Below are 24,616 nucleotides of genomic sequence, written 5' to 3'. Positions count from 1 at the left end.
AAGTCCAATCCTCCTTTCCAGTGTTTAAATCCCTTTTTGTTAAAGGATTATCTTTCTATACTTGACTAACATCATTAATAATCACAAGCACTTAGCCTTTCTATCCATAAAATTATGAATTTCAGTAGAATAATGTAAAGAAAGATCAGCCTACTTACTAGGTTAAAAATTGTCCTTTATTTCAAAAGAAGCCACTACAGCCATGAAGTATGCAGCCAGGTGAACAAAAGATTATTTAAATTGTCACATTCTCCACTAATATCTTCCTTTAGAAATTGCTACTCTATCCAACCTCTTAGCTTATAAACACACACACACACACACACAAGCACACACACACACACACACAATTGCTTGTCATAAACAAAACCAATTCATTTGTTTGCCTTATCTTTTAATGGAGAAAATGCTTGTATAAAAAAGAAAAAAAATAAAGGATTACTAGTTATTTTATTTGATAATAAGCATCATTGTGTAAAACAAAGAATGTGTTGTATTCTAATAGACATTATGTGATAGAGACCTTTTATTTTTCAAGGTCCTATTATTTTTAACTATATTTAGAGTTCAAATTTTGCATTGCATTGTTTCATATGTGACCATAATGATCTCAAGGGAAAAAAATGCCTTTGAAGGATAAATATGCAGAAATAACTTCTTCTATTTCTCCTTCCTCACCTCCACTAAAAACCTCCTTTATGCCACCTATGAAGGGAAGAATATCCTAAAATTTACCAAACCCCATGCAAGTTAAGTAGATTTTTCTCAAAACATATTGACATTTTATTAGACATTTTATTCACTCAATGTACTTGGATTTGGACTACTGTCATCACTTCCTACTTGTCTGAATTGGGAAGTACCACTTGGAGCTCCAAACTTCTGGTGGAGGTTTAGCTAGAGGGTGTGCTGTTAAGTGGATTAAAGATCTTCCTCACCCATTCAATAGGCCTCAGGTGGAGCTAGTTAAGGGAAGCTTCTCAGATGGAGCCAATTAAGGGATTCTTGATTAGGAGAGGCTTGATTGTAGGCCTGCCCACACCCTTTCCCTAGCTAGGTAGGAGGTCCCAGGCCCATAGCCCTTTGCTAATTAGGTCAGGAGAGGTGTGAAGCCCTCAGGCCTTATATATACCCAGAAGATAGCTATTAAGGAGTGAGAATTCAAGAGTCAGAAGAGAAGTCAGAATTCAGCCCAAGAAGAAGGAGTAAGAACTCCAAGTTGACAGAGCTGCAGAACCAGTGCAGAACTGAGAGTGGAAACCAGGAAGCTTGGGAGACCAGACAGGATTCTTGAGTGATCATGGGGAGGCCTTAGCTGGGGGCGGGGGAGATTGCAGGATGACTTGGGTCTCTGCCGTGATATTATATTTTAAGTTCTTTGTTGTTATGATGAAGTGGATGTACTGATTTGGGGATATAATTGCTATATCAAATTGGAGTTACTGATTTTGTGATTCGATCCTCTGAATAAATGTTTTACTTCTTCTGCCTTCTGTATGGAGAATCTCATATCCTGTGATACAGACCTATACAGGCATAATCACAAACATCATAGATTTGTTTATTGCTTTAATGATACAGAGGGCCACTATGGGTATCACAGAGCCAGGAGAACTTTGCATAGCTTAATCAATTCAAAAATTCTTCAAAACATACCCTTATAGAATATTCTTCTCTTGTTATGGCTAAATAAATCATCTTTTTAACTGTTGAATGTAGTAGACCAACAGTGTCTCATTTCATTCCAATATTGAATATAAATGACTATGGGACTGAATTAGATCTTGCCCCCACCACCTACATAATAATGTATATGCTATATCCCCTAATAGTTTATAAGTTTCTTGAGGGAAGGGACTTTCCTTTTTGTCTTTGTGTCCCAGCACCAATCTCAGTTCTCATCACATAGAAGGTAGTTAGTGGTTTTTATTTGATTGATTTACTGATTCCAACTTTACAAAGAAAGCAAAGAACACTAAGAAATCATTTTGAATTCTACTCTGTTTCACAAACCTTTTATGTCATGCATTTATCATGTTTGATGGCACATTACATATAATAAATGGATAATGTCAACTCTTCTACCTTTAAGTAGAGATTTTAGAAAACCTTTATCTGACAGTTTAAGAATACTTTAGGCATTTGACAATTCATTGTAAACAGACTCCAAAATGTGATTTTTAACTAGCTATTAACTTGGAATCCTGTAATTCAAATGATTTTAATCCCCCCAAACCAGCCTTATAAAATTCTCTACTTTAAACTCCAGATTGCTTCTTGTTGCTTATCTTATAGTCAATTATAACTGCTAAATGTGCAAAGGTTAATAATAATAATAATAATAAACCAACAACTTAGAATTCTAGATTTTTGTAACTGGAATACTTTAGCTCAATATGTTCATTTTACAGGAAAGGAAATGAGACCCAGAAAAATGAAATGATATGCCCAAGATCATTCAGGTGATCAGTGGCATAGCCTGGGGTCTTTCTAGCACTCTTTCCACTGAGTTTTGTTTAGAGAATAATTCTCTGAAAAATGGATAGGTCTGCTTTTGTACTTCCCTTTCCTCTTCTTTTTTATTTTCCTGTTCGGTTTTGGGAATCCAAATTTGGACAAATATATTGAAAGTGTGAAAATAAAAATAATCAATCTTCCCATACAAATCTCTAATACATATTGACTGTATTGTGCTAGTATGACAACTCCTTCCTTCCAGCCTTTCTGTGTACAGGAGGAGTCTTCCATGTTCCCCACCACATTTACAATATGAATGGAATCACTGCTGATTTCCTATACACATAAGAATCAAATTTCTTCAGGTAGACTTTATGCTTCTTTTGTGCCCAAAGCAACATCTGGATACTCATTAGGAGAGTAAAAATTCCAACTGGAAGAAAAGAAATACAATGAATATCGCCACTTGGCAGTATGTGCTTGAATTTATAACTTTATAAAATTGAAATAATCACCCATAGATCTTAAAGCATATCTTAAATATTGTACATTTTATCATTTTTTCTTAAATGAACATTTTGAAGTGAAAGAATGAAACTGCAAGAACTAGCAAAGAGCAGCTGAGCAGGAAAGCAGTTTATTGTCTCCCAGGTTATATTATAGAAAACTTCTGAATGATGAGTTCAGAGAATTTCTTCTTTCAACTGGGCTATTAAAGAAGGACACCATATAGACATATACTTTAGGGTACATGTTTGAACAAAATTTAGTGTAATTCACAATTCAATATAAATTATTTGAATTTTTCAAAATAAATTGGACTAATAGATCACCTAGAAGATATAATCCTCATCTTTATCTCAAGGAATGAGAAGTTATTTAAGTGATAATTTAATTTTCAATTAATATGTCATACTATTTCTCTTAGAAAAGTGTTCATTTGGGGCAGCTAGGTGGTACAATGAGTAGAGCACTGGCTCTGCAGTCCGGAGAACGTGAATTCAAATCCGGCCTCAGACACTTGACATACTTACTAGCTGTGTGACCTTGGGCAAGTCACTTAACCCCAATTTCCCTGCCTTCCCCCCTCAAAAAAAAAGAAAAGTGTTCATTCAAAAACTCACTCCTTAACACCATCTCACACACACACACACACACACACACACACTCACACTCACACTCCGACCGAAAAAGGGAGCCTCACACAAAATGCACAACAAATATTTCCTATTTACTTCTTTTGGGACTCATGAAAAATAAATTGTTATATATGTTTGAACCACATTTCCACCAAGCAAAACTTATGAGGAGCATTTCCATAAAGATGCATTCTCTTCCTTAACAGATGGAAAACTATGTTTAAAAACTTGGCAGTGCAAGTGAGTAATTCAATATAAAAATGGAAATGAAAATATAATAACCTTTTCTCTTTGAGTTCACACCAAAGATTATTGTTATAACAGTTACAGTTTTAGTTAATATTGAATTGTTCCCAAAAATCACTTTTTGTTATGGTTTATTTAACGTTTTTACTTGTCAAAGAATCTAGCTATCATCTTACCTGGTAAGGTTTGTGTCATAACTGTGAAACTAATCCATGACCCAATCTGTTACATTAAAAAAAAGTTAGCAAACAACACAAAACTATACATTAATATTATATTAGGGACAATTTATATTAAAAAAATCTCAAAGATAATTTAATTGTTTAGATGACAACAAAGCTCAAAAACAATGAGTGACTTGTTGAACAAACAAAATAATGAAAAATGCTCCCATAAAACTAAAGATTTAGTTTGGAAACAAATTAATTAAATGGTGGCAATCATTAAAAATAAAGATTTATCCCTGGGAAATATGATTAAAATCTTTTCTATACTATATTTTATGACATTGTATACATTATTTACTAATTATAGATAGTTTTACATATGACATAATTTATATAAGTTTTATATAAATTAAAATCTGTTTTAAGTAAAACCACTTACAAATAATTTATTGCCTGGTGAAACCATCATATCAACAAAACTTGAAGAAATATGCATAACATTTTACAAAGCAATGTATTTTACAGATAGTATTATAAATCTATCATTGTGTATATCGAACTAGACATATGTATGCATAGGAAAGAGGAATTAGATAACCTACCTCATAGGTGTAGTTAGGACAGGAAACCAACAGAAACAACCATGTGAAAGGGTTGTAAGTTGGACTTGGGAAACAGGCATTATTTCCTTTGGGAGAGGAAGAAAGAAATCAGCAACATTATTATCTGTTCTATTCAATTCAAAAAGCATTTATTAAGCTACTACTGTAATATGAGTCACAAAGATGACTAATGGGGACACATAGATAAAAAAGATTGCCCCTGCCCCCTAGGAGTTTGTATTATTTATTTAAATATCTAACTTGACCAAGATATTTGTTTTATTTATGATTGTCTACTTCTGCTATTCTTGTTTTATGAGGGACCATATCATATGAGGGACCTAGTTTCCATTAAGCTTATCACTTAAGTGAAGTAATGCAGTGTTTTGGAAGGCTATATCTATGAAAAATAAATTTTGGTACTCTTTTCCAAACCAGAAAGTCCTTATGTACAGATTTTAAAATAATCTTGAATGTATATCTGTTATCTGAGAAACAAACTAACTAATATGAGACAGAAACAGACAGAGAAATAGAGAGAGACCACATTGTTGGTCAAATGATGGATTCATTTTTTCTGGCCAAAGCAGGTCATGAAAACCTTCAAATTATACATTGGCAAGGGAAGTAAACCCTTACTGATGCAATCACAGATCTCTAGAGTAGTGAAATAAGTAGCACTTGCATCTCATCCTTTGTGGAATTAACAAAAATGCTAATAGGTTTGTGAATAGGAATATCAACGGCTATTCTTATTGTGAGGGTCAACCCATTTGATTTCTTCAATGTATGTTTTGAAGAAAGAATCAAAGAATTTCCCCAAAATATTCTCATTGATCTTTGGAAGAAGTGGGGAAATATTTTTTTATACCTAGTATTTTAAAATATTACAAATCTAATCAAATATTTAAAATGTAGAACAAGGAAGTATTTTAGTCCTTTTTCTTTGAGAGCACATTATGTTGAAACCATACAAACAGATATCTGAAGAGGAAGTTTTCCCTTTGTTTATGGATTAAAGTATTTCACTATTAAACAAACCCCATAGCATAAGGAAATATTCTTCATTAAATATATTATAAATTCTTCTGGATTTATTTTATGATCATTTTCATCATTTTACCACATTAGTAGACAGCGGCTGCTCATCTTATTTTGTGTATATCTAAAAGGCTTTTGTCACACTCAAATATTCTTTTATCTAGACTATACTAAAAAAAATTCCATACTTCCTAACTTGATGTCACAAGAAATATTTTTATTTTCTGTCTGAACTTTTTTTCTAGTTGTCTACATTTTTTAAGTTACAGAGATGCCAGGTACGTTTTTTAAAATAGTGATTAAAATCATAACATTTTATAAAATGAAATTAATTATAACACATTAGTAACACTGGGGGAGATGTCATATATAGAGAAGTATGCAAAATGAGTTATGAAATATCACTTAGTTTTGTATATACTGAGAAGTTTACAATAATTGCTGATATATTTAACTCCCACATATATCCCCACAACATTTTTCATCAGAACAATAATTTTAAAATAGTAAAAATATGTTTTTTCTTGCTGCCACAATTAATAAGGTACCACTCATGCATTGTTAATGATTTCTTCCCTTTTGAAATTTTATCAAAAATAGTTTAGATAATAATTACTATATGATGATTTCAAGTTGGACTCTTCACTATGACATTTGTAAATGAAAATATGAATAACAAAATTACCACTTTTCCACAGTTGAAGGATTTAATCCCATAAACAATAAAAAAATTGCCTAAAGCTCTATGGTCACTATGAAATATCAGTACATTGATGCCAAAATTACAGTAATTACTGAAATAAGAAAGTTAAAAAAAATAAATTATAGCAAATATCTTGCACTACTTCATTCTGTGATTGTAACTATTATTTATGGTGTCTGCTTGAGGATGACCACAAAGTTTTGGAAAGGAAAAATAAAATAAATATAAATCAAAATAAAAGTAGTATCTAAATTATACATTTTCAATGGAATATATATATACATATATGTATAGATCTAGAAATAATAGTTTTATATATTATACTTGCTGTGAAAAAGATGATCACATTTCAAGATCTATGGGTTATCATAAAATGTATAATGAAATAATGATGGTTCTGTGGATATCATTAATTATTCATCTAGTTTGTCAAGATTTGACTATAGCAATGTATTTAGGATATCAAGAGATTATGGATTGTGCAAACAAGAAATATGGGCAGTCATGGATGGCTCATGACCTACATCATTGAAAGGATACAGATATCCATAACATTATAGATCCACAGGGATCACCATTTGTTCTGTTTTGCCAGTTCTGTATAATAAAACTCAGTCTGAATTCTGACTAGTTGGGTTAGCTCGTTATTTCATTTGGGGATTATTGGTTATAGTGGGTGAAATTATTAATTAATTGGTTCTCTAACAACCTACATCTATATCCAGTATCTATATCTGAAATGGTCTTTAGAAATCATCAACTCCAAACACCTAATTTTACAGAGGAGAGCCTGAGGCTGGAAGGTAGTTAAGTCACCTTCCTGAGGCCACGTGCAGGTTAAAATTAAGATATGAAGCCAAGTCCTCTTCCTTAAGAGTCAATGTTCTTTCTACTCTATTTCCTAGGATTTGAGCTTGAGATTTATGTATTGAATCATTCAATGTACACTGATTGAAGAGAAGGTTAATGATAGATATACTACATATCTCTAACATGGCACCTACCTTCTGAATTAGAAAGAAATTTTGTTCAGGTTGTCATGCAAAGTAAAGTTGAGATTTGACCATCATGTGAGTCACTAAAATAAAGTGGATAGCTATGGTAGATCATTTCAGTTCAGAGTTTACCAGTGCTAAGAGGTGGGACACTGAATAAATAGTTTTTGCTATTTTGTTTTTGTTTCTATTTTTGTTTATGTTTTGCTTTTTTCCAAAAGAATCCATTACTGAATTACAGGCCCCTTTGGAACTCAAGCATTAGTAGATCCCATGCCTAGAAAGAAAGGGGTGGAGGAGGCAGGATAATGATATACTATATAATATTTAGCATGAGGGTGAGAACAATGCTTTTTCAAGAGAGATGGAGGCATGGGAAACAACTTCAGTCATATTAACATGATAGTCAGTACAATTCGCTTCACCACAGCAAAAGAGAAAAGAATGAAACAAACCTGTGTGATTTGGATGAGCTAATACTACATTGATAAAATGATTCCCAGCTTCACAAATCTGAAAATATTTTAAACAATGTCAATATGATTTCTTCGTAATCTTCATTAAATTAGTTTCAATAAATTAGTCCATATGTATATCCATATATATCCATATATAGTCCATATGTATAGCCATAAATACATGCATTTCAATGATGGAATAAATGTATTTGTGCATCAACTATAACAGGAAAGAAAATTTCAAATATTTAAGAGACTTCACAAACATAAAAACAAAATGGCCACACCTCCAGTAACAAACACTAAACAAATTGACAGTTATTGATAATCACTTATAATTTATTTGTAAGAACATAAAATATTGGGAAGTGAATATTGGTTATGCTATATTACCTAATACATTCACCGTTGTCCATGAAGGTCAAAGAATAGATGTTTGGAATAATCAAACATTCAGGATAACTGGTTTACTATTCATACTAAGCATGTATTATTAATTTTCAAAGAATTAAAATACAGTGAAATATACAAAGAAATCCATGCTATTTTTTCTATCATAATCTAGAAGGGACTTCCAGATCTTGCCATGTTTCAGAAGAAATGTACCAGGTATTAGGGATTTCTAACTGAAAAAAATTCCAGATAACAATTCACTATGGCTATATCAGTGATTTTTTTTTCTTAGCATTTTTAAACTTTATTTTATTTTTCCCTGTGGCAGATTCTGTGCAATTCTGATGTGCAGATTCAGCAGTGGTAAAAAGGTCGACTGCTACTTTCGGTCATCTGGTATACCAGGATGTAATTTTTTCCTTACTTCATATTTGGACTTTACTTCAAGAAAAAAGCAATACTAAAGTATTCTCTCTGTGGTATAAAATGCACATTAAAAATGGTACTAGAGTTTTATTATTTTTCTCTATTAGAATAAGTTTTTATCATATGGCATGATTCAACTAAAATAGCAGATCACAAAAAAATCAATGGACTAAATTTTAACTCATTCTAGATGCCAGGGCAAGTACTTCCTTCCATTATGTCATTTTCATTGCCTGAACTTATTATTCCTGCCTACAAATGGCAGTTATGTGGTATAACAAAGTCAATTAATAGATATATTTCTATTTTGTTTTTTACCTCTAATTGGCCTATTTTACATTATATTAAACTTCTAAGTTGTCTAAGATTATTTTGTAAGTATGTAGGAGCATGAATCTCTCCAAAATAAACAACAAAACTGGTAATTCCCTTTCTGTGTTTTTACATACATAAAACAACATTGATATGGATAGAAAGGAAGGATACGGGCGGGGGATGGAAATCTAATATTCCATGTCTGCTTTCTGTGTATTTGTGGAAGCATGTGCCCTGGGTTTATGATGGACAAACTGTTATTTATCATACTATGCCATTTCATTAAATGACTTTTCTTTGAGATAACTGTGTTCTTTGGTTTACTGTTTAAAATAGACATGTTAGCAGCAGCTGCAGTATCAGAAGAGAGAGAATCATCAAATAGCTTCATCTTGGACCAACATTCCTGGAGATCCCAAGATTGGAGATTGGGGGTTTCCCCAAGATGTTATATGAATAAATCTTAAGCAAGCACACCAATAAGGAAATAGAATTTTAACAATAAAAGTTGTGTAGTCCTTTCTCTTCTCACTCAATTCTATTCTTACTTAATTTGGTGACCTCATCACCTCTCATGGATTCAATAACTATATCTACACCAATGATTATCAAAGGTACCTATGCACCTGAACCTCTCTGTTGACTTTCAGCTGCCTATTGGATCTTTAGAATTTGATGTCCCCATGAGGCAGCTAGGTGGTACAGTGAGTAGAGCACCGGACCTGGAGTCAGGAGGACCTGAATTCAAATCCAACCCCTGTCACTTGACACATTTACTAGTTGTGTGACCTTGGGCAAGTCACTTAACACCAATTGCCCTGCCTTCCCTGCTCCAAAAAACAAATTGGATGTCCCAAAATATCAAAATCACAACATTTCTAAAATCTGAAGACTTTTCCCCTCCCAAATCCCCTCCTTTCCTTATTCCATTATTACTGCCCAGGTACATCCATCCTCCAGTTAACCAGGCTCACAACCCAGGGGTCATCTTTTACTCCTAATTTTCTCTCCCCCTCTAACTCAATCTGTTGACATTGCCTGGTTTTGTTTTGTTTTAGGGTTTTTTGTATTTAGTTTTTTTAGTTTTAAGGTTTTTTTTATTTTCATAACATCTCTTGTGTGTGTCTTCTTATCTTGTCTGACAATGCCACCTTCCTGGCATGGTCCATCATCATCTCATATCTGGACTACTTCAGTAGCCTTTTGGCTGTTCTTCTAACACAAGTCTCTCCCATCTCCAGTCTGTGCTCTACTCAGCCATCAAAGTTGTGGTCCTAAAGATCAATAATGACCATGTGACCCTGCCCCCCTACCTCATTAACTCCAATATCTCCTAATCACCTCCAAGGTAAAACAAAATATTCTGTTTGTTATCCAAAACCCTGCATGACCTAACCACCTTCTTCCTTTCCAGTCTTCTCATATCTTACTCTCTTCTCTACCCTCAACCCATGTTCTCAGTGATCCAGTGACACTGGCCTCCCTGCTGTTACAAAAACACCAGACGCTCCATCTCCAGACTCTGGACATTTTTCCTTGAAGATCCCTATCCCTGGCTTTTTAACCTCCTCATATTTGTCTCATTACTTTTCTAGTTTCCTTTTAAGTCTCATCTTTCTTCATCCCTCTTAATTCCACTGCCATTTTTTTTCTGATCATTTCTGATTTATCCTATGTATGTCTGATTTGTACATAAGTGTGTGTATGTTGTTTACTACCTTTAACTGCGAGATCTTTGAGAACAGAAATTGTCATTTGTCTTTCTTTAAATCTCCATTGCTTAACACAATGTCTGTTACATAGTAGAAGCTCAATATTTACTGATTACTTTCAAACAAAAGTTACAAAACAACTTTCATATCATTGTAATCTGATTATCATCATTAGAACACATGAATGAACAAATTAATAAAAAATGAAATTGATGAACGAAAATATATTACTGTTTGCCAAAGACTGTGCTAGATGCTATGTATATAAATTAAAAAGTGAGATAGCTCTTACCTTAAGGAAGTCTTTACAATGCAAATAGGGGATTGCTGACTACAATGGAAGTTTGGGTAAATCACATGGAGAATGTGTGGAGATATAGAAGAGTTGATTGCCATGCTCTCACAAGTAGAAATATTAGTATTTATTTGATAACATTCGCATGAGAAGAGATGGAAAAAAGGAAGAAGGGGAAGGGGTGGAGGCTAGAAGCACCTGCGCTATGGCAGGACAGATGGCAAAATACCCTGATAAACCCCTTTATTATTGAAAGGAATTTGAAATGTGTTCTTGAACTGGCAAAATATAATGAATTAGATAAATTTGCATTAATTCACTCACTAATTAGGACAGAATGGAAAACTCCAAAACTCAGTAGACAATCTCCCCCAGGTAGTCAGGAATTGGAAGTCATCTTCAGAAGATAGCTGTTCCAGGTGGTAGCACCAGGGGAGCAGAAGAAGAAACAGCAAGATAACTAGGTAGGTCCTAAGTTCCTAGTATTTTATGAATGGGTGATACCATTTTAATATTCACAAAGTACTTCTACCATCATAACTCTATGAGTTAGTATAAAATTGTTCTCTTTATTCTACAGTTATGAAAACTGAGACTAAGAGAATTTATAGCTCAAGTCATTTAACTAGTAAATGTCAGAGCTGAGTCAAACTTATCTTTGGATTCCAGATTTAGTTTTCTTCTAAGTATACCAAACTGTTTATCATATATGCCTGAAGATTTATTCTTGCTACTCTATCTCAAATTCACAAATGAAATAGTTGAGGCTTTAGAAAGACATAATCACTTATTATTGAATATGGCTAATGAGTGGCAGAGTCAAGATTCAACCTAGCTTTTCACAATATAAATCTAAAGTATATTTTCAATTTCTCTTCTAAGCATTACACGTAATAATAAAGACATCATCCAGTGTAAATGTCAGGCATCAGCGGGACAAAGGAAAAATAATCGTGTTTGACTTCAGAATACTGGAGTTTGTTCTTTTTAAACTAATTTACCTTTTTTCATGTGGTTTACCTTAATGTAATATTAAACATGACTTTATATTCCCTTAGCATAATAGCTAAAATTAGAGTTTGCCTCTTATAATTATTTTATTTTACATGGAGAAAGCAGTCTAGAAAAAAAAAGTTGCCAGTGTTTAATTTTAGAAAATTTAGGAGGTTCATGGTAGGTGGGAGATTTCTTAGAGGAAGGGGATGGGTGTTGAATATTTTCTTCTTAAACTTTGCATGAAATTGGATAATGGCAGGACAATAGATTTTAAGAAAAGACTGAAGAATTTTTCATATAAAGCACACTCATTTGCAAGATGTGGACAATAATATTTATAGGAACTGCCTTACAATATTGTTAGGAAGAACTTTGTAAAGCATACACAGACACACACACACACACACTATGAAGCTTGTACTTTATAAAGAATATATAGACATTCCCATCTAAACAACTTTAAAATAATATGTAGAATTCAATTCTGGAGCAGTGGAGCAAACAAAAGGTGATGGTGATAGTTTTCCAAGACAACTCAGGAGCTCAACAGGAGAGGACTGTGACACCAGGGTGTGGGCTGACCTACAGTACATATGGCAGTAACACCAGTGGAGGGGCTTGGGGGCAGCTAGAAGAGCAGCAGCAGCTTCTGGAATTCTTAACCCAGAGACAGTAAGTGAATCATGCAACTGGTCAAAAAGAGATTACAGTTGACTCTGGGCCGGCATTGGATTCTGTTTGGAAACTCCATTGCCCATACTCATTTCTGAGTCTCAGTTCTAGAGTGAAGAAGAAAGCCTTAGTTGAAATTCCAGGGCAGAGAGGTTCTTTAACTAGTACTTGTGGCCACATATGAGCAAGGGCCCTGATAACAGTTCTGAGGACAAGAGCATCACTAGTGCTTGTTGCTGCAGAGGAGCATTGGGTCTTTCCTGAGTAAATAACACAGCATAGACCAAAAGGGCAGTGTCTATAGCTCTGGAAAACTCCAGGCCTCAGAACTAGCTCTGAAAACAGCAGCAAGAAAAAGACAGAAGCTTGGGACAGTGACTTCCCACCCCAGATGAACAGAGCCTAACTTTAACATAAAATTCAAAATAAAGAAATAGTCTAGAAAAAATGAGCTAACAACATAAGAAGAACTTGAACATAAACAGTTACTATGCTGGCAGGAAAGATCAAGACACAAACTCAGAAGAAGCAACAATGTGAAAACAGCTATAAGCAAAGTAACTAAGGGAAAATGTGAACTGGACACAAACCCAACAAGAATTCCTGAATTAACAAAAGAGATAAGCATGGTTGAGGAAAAACTGGAAAAAGAAATTAAAGTGATATAAGAAAATTACAGAAAAATAATTACTGGCTTGTTAAAAGAGGCACAAAAATGCAGAAAAAATAATACAAAAAAAAAAACCAGAATTAGCCAGGTTGTTAAAAAAGGCACAAAAATTCGCTGAAGAAAAGAACTCCTTAAAAAGTAAAATAGCTAAGTGTAAAAAGAGGTACAAAACTTCACTGGAGAAAAAATATCTTAAAAATTAGAATTCATCAAATAGAAGCTAATGACTCCATGATACATCAAGAAACAATAAAACTAATTCAAAGGAAAGAAAAAATATGCAAAAAATGTTAAATATGTCATTGGGAAAAACAATTGATTTGGAAAATAGATTGAGGAGAGATAATTTAAGAATTACTAAGCTACCTCAAAGCCACAATCCAAAAAAGACACTACATATCACATGTAAAAAATCATAAAGGAAAGTTGTTTTGATATCTTAGATGCAGAGGGAAAAATAGGAATAGAAAGAATCCACAAATCACCTGAAAAAAATCCCAAAATGAAAACTTACACTCAATATTTTGTATTATATTACATTACATTGTATTGGATTGCATTATGTTGTTATGCTATGCTATATTGTATTTTATTGTACTGTATTATGTTATGTTGTGTTGTGTTATGTTGTGTTGTGTTGCGTTGCTATGTTATGTTATGTTATGTTATGTTATGTTATGTTATGTTATGTTATGTTATGTTATGTTGTTTTATATTATGTTATCATGACCCAATTCCAGAGCTAACAGTTGATGGTGAAAATATTTCAAGCATACAGGAAAAAAAAACTACACTCAAATATGATGGCGTGACAGACAGCATCACACAAGATTTACCATCTTCCATGTTAAAGAATTGGAAGGGTTAGGATATGATATTTTAGAAGGTGAAGAAGCTGGGATTACAACCAAAAACAACATATCCAGAAAAAATGAGTATAATCTTCAAGGGACAAAGTACGTATTAATGAAACAGAAAACTTGCAAACATTCATGATGAAAAGATCAGAGATGAATAGAAAATTTGATATTTAAACATAAGACTCAAGAGAAATATAAAAAGGTAAACATGAAAGAAAAATCATAAGGGAATTAATACAGTTAAATTGTTGATATTCTTATATTGGAAGATGAAACATGTAGCTCCTAAAACGTATATCATTGTTAAGATAGTCAAAAAGAGTCTACGTGGAGAGCATGGGTATAAAATTATTATGTTCGGATGATCTCAAAATCATAAGAGGCAAGAAAACAGGATTGCTGGGAGACGGTGGAAAGGTAGAAGTAAGAATGGGGAAAATTATCTTACATAAAAGAGTGGCACAAGGGTCAGCTTCTACAGCGGAGGGGGAAATGTCAGGGATGGAGGCCAACACTTTAACCTCATTATACCTGAACTGGTTCAAAGAGGGAAGAATATAAATACACACTCAGATGGGTATAGAAATCTATCTTACCCAAGAGGGAAATAGGAGGTGAAGGGGATATGGGAAGGGAGGTGGAGGTGAGGAGGGTGCTGATAAAATGAAGGGCGGATTAATGTAGGTGGTGGTCAGAAGCAAAACAGATGTTTGAGGAGTGACAGGGTAAAAAAAAGAGAGAGAAAGATAAACAGAAAAAATAGGATGAAGAGGAATACACAATAACCAAATTGTAATGTGAATGAAATGAACCTACCCAAAAAGGGAAGTGGATAGCAGAGATGAGAATTCAACAATATGTTGTTCACAAGAAACAAACTTGAAACAAAAAGAAAAAGAGTTAAATTAAGGGGCTAGAGGAAAATCTATTGTGCATCAGTTGAAGTAAAATAAGGCAGTTCTAACAATCATGATCTCAGACAAAGCAAATATAAAAATAGACCCCATTTAAAGAGATAATGGAAACTATAGTTTTGTAAAAGGTACCATAGACATTGAAGTAATATTTTAAAAATACAGCAAGTTTCTCTGATTAAGGCCTAATTTCTTAAATGCATACATAACTTTACAAAATTTAAATATATATATATATATATATATATACCTTTTATCAATTGGGCACTGACAAATATATATCACTGCCCAATTGATAAAAGGTCAAAGGATTTGAACAAGGAATTTTCAGAAGAAGAAATCAAAGCTATGAAGACTCATGTGAAAAGGTGCTCTAAATCACTATTGATTAGAGAAATTTGAATTAAAACAACTCTGAAGGGCTACCTTACACCTAAAAAATGACAGAAAGGGAAAATGACAAATGTTGGGTGGATGTGGAAAAGTAAGGACACTAATACATTGTTGCTGGTGTTGTGAACCGGTCCAACTATTTTGGAAAACAAATTTGAACTATGACTAAACGACTATAAAACTGTGCATACCCTTTGACACATGCTAGGTCTGTATTCCAAAGAGATCAAAAGAAAGGGGAAAAAGGCTCTACATGTGCAAAACTATAATGGCTCTTTTTGTGGTGGCAAAGAATTGGAAATTGAAGGCATTCCCGTCAACTGGGGAATGACTGAACAAGTTGTGGTATATGATTGTGATGAATACTATTGTTATATAAAAAAATTATTCAGGGCTTCATTTCAGAAAAATCCTGGAAGAACTATTTGAATTGATGCAGTGAAGTGAGCAGAAATAGATCATTGTACACCATATTGTACATCATTATAGTAGCCATACTTTAACAATATTGTAACAATGATCAACTGTGAAAGATGTAGTTATTCTGATGAATACAATGATCCAAGACAATTCTGAAGGTCTCTTAATAAAAAAAATGTCATCCATATCCAGAAAGAACTGATAAACTCTGCATGCAAATTAACATATTTTTTCTTTCTTTTTCTGACATAGCTAATATGGAAATATATTTTATATGAGTTTATCATATATCTAATTTGTATCGTATTGCTTAACTTCATGATGGTAAGGGGAAGGGATGGAGGGAAAAAATTTGTCATTCAAAACTGGAAAAAACAATGCTGTGTAATAAAATTTTCAAAGGATAAAAAACATAAAGCGAATGTAAATGGAAACTTTTCTTCCTGACCGAGGCTTTTGACTTATCAGTGTAGAAAATTCTTAATGTAAAAACTCCCTCCAATAATGGAGATCTGAAACTTATTACTCTAGTCTTGGCAGATTTTTCTCACAGTACTAAAAAGCTGAATAATTACTAATGATCACAAAGTCAATTTGGGTCAGAGGCAAAGTCTGAAATCCAGTTTTTTTTTTCCCCCAAGCATATCTCAATATTTACTTTGCCATCCTGTCATTACCATCTTCTGCTGAGTTCTTGCTCTTTTGCTAACTCAAGGTAGAAGGGTGATCATATCACTTACCATCTCACTACCTTAGAACTACCTTACCTTTTCTATACAATATAGATTTAGACTAATAAATCCTAGGTCTATCTAGTCAGCAATGTCTTCACATAGCATTTAAAATTGAAAAAGACTTTAGAGATCATACTGTTCAATTCATCCATCCATCGAGCCACCATTTCATCCATCTAACATTGATAAATAAAGCACCTATTGGCAAGGCACTTTGCTAGGTTCCAGGTATTAAAAGGTGAAACATAAACTTCCAGGCCCAAAGTTCATGAAGTCTACATTCTGTTGAGTGTGGAGTTTGGAAAGGAGGGGATGGTACATATTCAAGAAAGAATGTGAAGATAGAATCATCAGGACTTAACAAATGATTAGAAGCAGGGAATAAGGGAGAGGAGAGAATAAATTATGATTTAGAGGTTTTGAACATTGATAACTAATTAGTTACAGTGTCATTACCAAATAGTTGTTTTGAGAGGAAGCATAAGTTTTAGGTAGAAGAATTTTGCCCGTATCTTGCCATAAATTGCTCATTGGTGGTCAGTCGCCTGTCTAATTTGTCTTGGTATCAAAAAGCTATAATAGTTTAGCATTTTTTTTGGTCTTTGAATTTCCAGTGCCTAGTACAGTACATGGACATCACAGAAACTTTCAAGTCAGTAGGAATTTGTACTTACAGGAGTCTTCTGACTGCATCATTTGTCCCCTTGTCACTCAATACTCAGAGGACTTAATAAATCCTGACACGCCCTTATTTCAGATATGTACTTCAAGAAGACAACACACTTCTCAAAATGCTTAGGACCAGGAATTGTTTTAATCTTTATTCTTGCATTCCCAGAATCTAGCATAGTGACTGGCACATAGTAAATACTTAGTAAATGCCTATTGACTGAATGGTGGTCACATCAGGTCTCCTCCAGCATTCAATCCTATTGAACAAACATTTATTAAAATGGTCATAACTGTATTATGGCAGTAGCATTGTTTTCCCTTCTGAAATATTTATTAAATAATATTAAACAGTTTGACTATGTCCATATAGGCAGCCAGCTAGCTAAGCAGTATGGAAAATTAGCAAATTTAACAATGGTGTCTTTATTTATTTGCATTGAAGTCCATACTAGAAACTAGCCCATTTCTGAGGTTACAAAATGGGGATTAGTGAGATGCTAGTTCAATCTTTGCTCTACCACTATTTAATTTTAGGCATGTCATTTCAATTTTCTGCCCATCAGTTCCATCATCTGTCAAACATATGAGTTTGGCTAAATGTTCTCCAAGGTTTTTGTGTTTTTTTTCCTTACCCAGATTCCATGGAAAGGAAAGCCTTTGACTTTTCTCATGATTCAGAATAAAAGGGTCTCTATGTATAAATTTTCCAGTTACCCCTCCCTTCTTTCAATGATATTAGTAAACATTAGAATTCTTGTTTCAAGATTTAGATAATCAAACTAATCCAGTCAAATTCGGAATTAATACTGCTTTTTTCTGCTTTTGTAACACATCAAGAGACAAAGTACTTATAGTCTAATTTCTAATTGGTTTCATTTTTTCCTCTGTTTATTGTGCTTATCAAAAGTTCATATAAATTCACATTTGCATCACTAACAGACCTATTTCAAAGTGTGTTGACATTTAATTTGATTTCTGAATGAGTACTAACTTGTTCCCCTAAGTTCATCTCTTTGTTAAGGGTAGATTCCTTTACATGGGTATAAATATGTAAATACCTTTAAAAAAGATTTTTATTATTTAATTAAAAGACATCTTCTCCTTAAAACATATAAAAACAGATTTCAAGAGGGACGGAGTCTAATTAGGGGAGAGAATGTGCAACAAATATGTACAAATCAGATAAACAAAGGATTGAAATAAACTTAATACCTTCTTTCATTATCACTTGCAACAAACTCCTTTCCAAGAACAATAGATTCATCCATTCATGAATACTTTGAATTTTGAAATCATTAGAAATTATTTTATCATTTAAAAAAAATTTTCTTGTATGACACTTTGGAGAAAACTTACCATCTATTTTAAATGTGTAAAACTACATATGTAGTATGACTGGTCATTTACAAATGGGAACTGGACCTGAGATTTCTTTGGTATATGGAGTTCCCAGAGATGAAGTTTCTGTAGTAATGAAAGCTAGTAAACTTCTCTGCAAATTATAGTCTTAGATTTACTCAGAGCACTAATGACCCATGTGACTTGTCTGGAATCCTATAACAACAATATATTAGGTGGGACTTGAGAAGAATTTTCTTGACTCCAAAGCCAAATTTCTGTGTTCCAGGTCCTGCTGACTTTCATAACTAACAATAACTGATATTTACATACCCTGTTACAATTTGCAAAGGATTTTAAACCAATTTTCTCACGTGCTCCTCACAAGAATACCATGGGAGTAATCTGCCCCATTTTACAGATGAAGAAACTAACTTATCCAAGTGTCAGACAACTAGTGTTAGAAGAGTTATTCAACACCAGTCCTCTCCTCACTAATTCCAATATTTTGTCTACAATAAATGCTGCCTCTCAAAATCTTTATAACATAATTTGTATGAAAACACCAGTATTAATACATTCAAATTAATGTTCTACTTTTAAGGAGTCACTTGGAGGCCATGTCCTTACTCCAGTAATGAGTCAATGACCTACACATTTTAGGAAACTTTTTTTTTAAATCACCATCAGAAGCTATGACACATATTGAATACCTTCAAATATACATCCTTTGAGAGGTGATTTGACTTCTGGAAACAGTTAGAAGTCATTTTAACTATTTGGTAAAATAAAAGGACTTGTAAGAGTGGATAATTATATTGTAAGTTAAAAAAATAAGAATAGGAAATGTGAACATATATAAAGTAGTATGACTCATTTGATTCTGAAGTGAATATACGGTTACTGTATGCCTACTTTGGAAACTGAAAATTGGCTTGGTTTGGAGACATGTCAAATTTTTCAAAGAATTATTTCTCTTTTCAGTCTTTGTAACAGATGCTAACACATAAAACACAATTATCGTCAGGGAATATTTTTGCCTATACTCATAATGAATACTCCCAAGTGGGATAACCAAGTATCCCACAGACTAAATTTGCTTATTACCTTTGGGCACATCATGAAATCAATCCCTAAATTGCTCTCTGTAAGGGGAATCTTTGTACTTTGTCTACTTTTTAATTTGTTTCTTTATGTTTTATGATTTTTGTTTTTAGTGATGATGTCAACACTAATGTAATTTAGTCCTTCAAGAAGTGTATTAATTCATTTCTCACTTGACATACATCACATATTTAGATTTGGAGTACGGATGTTTAAATTAATGCTTAAAGATGGGTGAAAAGCTGTCTTTGTACCCCCTACCCTCTTTTCTACCTTTACACGAAATAATTACTCATTTAATTGCCCCCCTGCCGCCGTTGAGCCTCTTTATAGTTTACTAGCATGTCCTCAGACAGCAGTTGTGGTATGTCCCTGGAAGGGGCCTGGAGCCTTGATGCTCAGTGGGAGAGCTTGTACTTTGCTGTTCTAGCTATTAAACGGTGGGGCTACTTCTACAACATGATGAGGTTTTAAAATAGGACATCTGTTGAGATCTAGTACATGGTGGAAGTACTCTAACTGGCATTTTGATATTTGTATCAAGTTTCAGAACAATAGAAGTCTTGTCGATAAAATAATAGCCAGCATTTCTATGCTAGTCATGATGATAAGTGCTTTACAAATATTATCTCATTTGATCCTCATAACAATACTTGAATGTAGATACTATTATTATTCCCATACTCTAGAGGATGAAACTGAGGCAAATGGAGGCTAAAGGACTTGCTCAAGGTCACAGAGATACTAAGTATCTATGGCTGGATTTGAGCTCAGGTCTTTCTGACTCTAGGGCCTAATCTCTATCTATTCAGCCAATTTATACTCAAAAAAGGTTTGACATAGAAATCTGTATAAGAAACATTGAGCATATAAATAATTCAAGCAACACAGATTATGACAAACAATTGAATATATAAACCATAAACAGTCTATCAGTGTTTGTGTGTAGGCAAGAGGTGGTATATACACCCATAGATGGATGCATCAATATAGTTCCCTCAATATGGACAAATATTTAAACATAGATATAGGTATGCATAGATTAATTAATCAACAGGCATTTATTAAGTGCTCACTATATGCTAGCACTGTTACTAACTGATGAGAATTCCTTCTTACCAGAACCTTTCTCTCACCTGTCTTCTCTCTGTCTCTCTATATAGCCTATATATAATATTTATATGTGCATATGTATATGTATAGATAATGTATGTGTGATACAAATTACATGTGTATATATGCATATATAGACTATACACAACAAATAAATGCTCTACATGTTTACACATATATGCGTACACATAAATACACATATATGTATATATGCTATATATGTGTGTTTGTATCTTTCAATCTACTCAAAAAGCATAGCATATGAGCAGTGAGTTGTGCTCATAAATGAGTAAAAGCCTGGGTTAGATTGCATTTAATAAATTATCCTGCACCATCAATGATCTAAGGCTTCTCTGGGACATAAAAGTCTGCAGAAAGAGCACAGATCTTTGCATCAAGAAGACCATTCAAATCCTACCTTAGACAATGACTATATGACCTTTCAGCACTGCCTCAGTTTCATCATCTGAAAAATGGGGATAATAATAGCAGTTAATTTGCAAAACTGTGAGGATGAATTGAATTAACATGGTTTTCAGACCTAAAATAACTATATAAATGCTAGCTAATAAGGAACAATATTTTCTTGGTGTTGTCACGTGGTTGAGTGCTCATGGCACTCAATGTTCTCAGAAGAATCCAAATTGGAGATGGTCCAATGTGTGTAGGAAAACTTATGGCGTCTGTCAGTAGGCTGAAACATCTTGTCAGGGATGACTTCCATGGGAAAACTGGCATAAAAGCTATCATCCAGGATATGTAAGATCACAAAAGGAGGTGGATCGGTCGTGTTGCAAAATGAAAGAACAACAAATTAATGGCCTGAGTGTCACACAGCTATTCATAAAATATTGAAAAGACCTTGGAGAAATCCTCCAGAGCAACGTATAAGTCATCTATCAAATATTTATGTCAGGACAAGAAGAAGGATCACACAAGAGTAGAATATCAGGAAGGCTTGTGATCACTACTAGCAGAGGGATTGCCTACATTAATATCATGCATCTATTGAAGTATTAAAGTCTATTCGTTTAATCAGCCATATTTAGCATATAAGCACTGACAGGGTTTAGTTCAAGAAAGTTTAGGGATCTTTTAGCATGTCAAGATCACATTAAAGGGATTCTCTATCCAGGACCCTAAATCTTGGATACCCTAGTTTTAAAGTTTCTGGAAGGGGTAGGGGGAATCTCTTTTGTTGTACACTATAAATGGACTATCCATTTTCCAGTGAGTTTCCTTTACAAATCAGATCAGATCTTTCTGAGATAATCTTTGCTTGTTTGAATCCTTGTTCAACCCTTTTAGCTGTTGAATTGCTATGCCCTGTAAGAGCACTGTGGTTGATTCTAGCAGTGTGGTTTTGAATCCCTAAAGTAGTAGTGTCTTAGTTTGACTAAAACACACTATACTAGCTCATGGATTTTCAGGCTTTTTTTTTTCATTTTGCTTTCAAGCATATCTAAATGATTTACCTTATTGCGAGATCATTATATAATGAAGCATAAATTAATTGAATGTGAAGTTATACATGACACCTATATGAGACTTCATGCCGTCTTGGGGAGGGAGGGGGGAGGGAGGGGAGAAAAACTGGAACTCAAAACTATGTAGAACCGTGTGTGGTAAACTAAAAATAAATAAAGGAAAAAAAATTAAAAAAAAAATAATGAAGGTCCACAGATTAGTTTACCTATTGGCTTAGAGACAATGAATAATTAATCCTGAATACTTAATCTCTTTCAGAAGCCCCACACATATGCAAACTTTAACAACACCTGTTTTCTTTCTTTTTGTACTGAGCCTGTTTCTTCTAATGAAGGATGACCTTGGACCTCTTGTTGGAATTCCAAAGGTAATGTGTGGATCCCACGAAATGAAAAAAAAAAACTATAGATGACTTTGTTTCAGAGGCCCACAGGGTTTTGATCTGCCCTCTGTGTGATGGGATGCCTAGATATTTATTGTCTGGACCTTCAGCAGGATTCACTATGTTCCCTGAGATATTTTGGGTGCCTTATCTTTATGTACACAGAGAAATTTTCTAGGCAAAAGCAGTTGGGTTTTCCAAAGGAAGGGTGAAGGGGTGACTTCCATATGACCCCAGATTCCTAATCCCTGAGAGAAGAGCTTGCATTATTCTATATCTGCTTAACTTTAAGATCAAATATAAAATCTTTTATTTGCCACTTAAAGCTTTTTACAATTTGACCTCTTTCAATATTCTTTCATGCTACTATACATTCTATATATTCTGAAATGCAACTACACTGACCTACTTACTATTCCTCACGTAGTATAGCAAATCTTTCAACTCTCAATGTGTCTTCACTGTTTGGGAAGGCATTCCTTCCTCAGTTCTGTATCTTAGAAGCCCTAGTTTCCTCCAAATCTCAGTTAAACCTCACTTTCTATATAAGTCCCCTCCAGATGCCCCCAGATGCTAATACCGATGCCCTGAAATTACATATTTTGAATGTAGTATGCATATGTGAATATAATATACTTACATACATACACGATGTTTCCTTCAAGAGAATGTGAGTTTCCTCAGAGTAAGAAATATTTCATTCTTCCTTTGTGTTCTTATGACTTAGCAAAATCCCTGGGACACAGGGGTGACTTATGTTTTTGGGGGGTGGTCAAGTTTATAGACTAAGTTGACTGAAAGCAAGGAAGGAAAACAGCAACTGGGTATGATAACATTTGCATTACTGCAATAATGTATCCATATGTTCTCATGTTCCCTGCTTAGGCACATATGACATCCATGATTGTCATTTGACTTCCTGTCTTATATATTCTGCACCAGAGGCAATCACTTTTGATGTTTGCTCTTCATAAGGTAGACTTTCATTAACTAATTAACTTTTATTAACTATTCTGGAAGGGCCTAATCTCCTCAATCTAGGGCAGTGATTAGTGCCATAAAAGTTACAAAAAAAAGGCCTAGGAGATTTGTGGACGAGAAAAAAATCAATGTATGCTCAACAGATTTTCATATCTGTAAATCAACATCTATACTTAGGAACTTAAATTGAGAAAAAAAACCCTTTTGGAATAGCCAGCATTCTGACTTTGTCATTGTAGCCTGGGGAGATTCTGTTTGTTTGGCTCCCTCTCTAAATTGCCCTTGGGACTAGGGTGATTAAGAAAGGATTCTAGGCAAAGCAAATGATCAGATTCCATTAAGGGGAAGGATATTGCTCCCATTCCTTTGGGAGTCATGATGATCTCTTTGCTGCAAAGAATAGAAGCAGAGCCAAACTTATGCTCAATATAACAAGACAGTGGGAACTCTATTTGTTTTAATGATATCTTATTCCCGTTGTTCTGACTTCTTAACAGTCAAAAAACAGGGATCCCTGAGCTGTCGTGCATAGTTGAAACGTGGGAAGTTTTGTGGAAAAAGAGATAATCCTTCCAAATCCCAGATATTTGGAGGTACACCATCTTCTCTGACTCCTATTTGTCACCATATTGATGAGCCAGGGTGAAGACTCATGTACCAGAATTCCTTTCTTTTACCTTGTGAAAAGGAAGGGGAAGGGGCATTTCCTTCCCTGCACAGAAGATCTGAGAAGGAAAAAATAGGCATGTAGGAGAATATGATGATGATTAGTTCTGCATGGGAATACGAGAGCTTATAGTGTTCCTTTTCATTAACTTTTACGTATATAAAAAAACAGCACTGATTAAGAGAGAGAAGGAAGAGAATAAACATTTATATAGCACCTTCTAGGTGTAGGCACTATCCTGAGTGCTTTATGAAAATTATCTC

General features: G+C 33.9%; 1 protein-coding gene across 2 annotated transcripts in view; it reads right to left on the bottom strand.

Moving 5' to 3' along the window:
- Positions 1-1,537: 1,537 nt before the first annotated feature.
- The window catches only part of TECRL (trans-2,3-enoyl-CoA reductase like), a 205,892-nt gene continuing 182,813 nt past the window's right edge, over positions 1,538-24,616 (bottom strand). The window contains exons 9-12 of one of the 2 annotated variants that reach the window (XM_036763427.1): positions 7,806-7,863; positions 4,612-4,697; positions 4,019-4,064; positions 1,538-2,890 (exon numbers count right to left, since the gene is read on the bottom strand). In XM_036763427.1, coding sequence (XP_036619322.1) covers positions 2,763-2,890; positions 4,019-4,064; positions 4,612-4,697; positions 7,806-7,863 — 318 coding nt within the window. In that variant the 3' untranslated portion in view covers positions 1,538-2,762. The remainder of the gene's footprint in view (positions 2,891-4,018; positions 4,065-4,611; positions 4,698-7,805; positions 7,864-24,616) is intronic. The other variant, XM_036763428.1, reaches the window with a different exon arrangement.

The sequence above is a fragment of the Trichosurus vulpecula genome, chromosome 6 (genome assembly GCF_011100635.1).
Source record: "Trichosurus vulpecula isolate mTriVul1 chromosome 6, mTriVul1.pri, whole genome shotgun sequence".
NCBI lineage: Eukaryota > Metazoa > Chordata > Mammalia > Diprotodontia > Phalangeridae > Trichosurus > Trichosurus vulpecula.
This window is presented reverse-complemented; position numbering and strand designations above follow the sequence as displayed.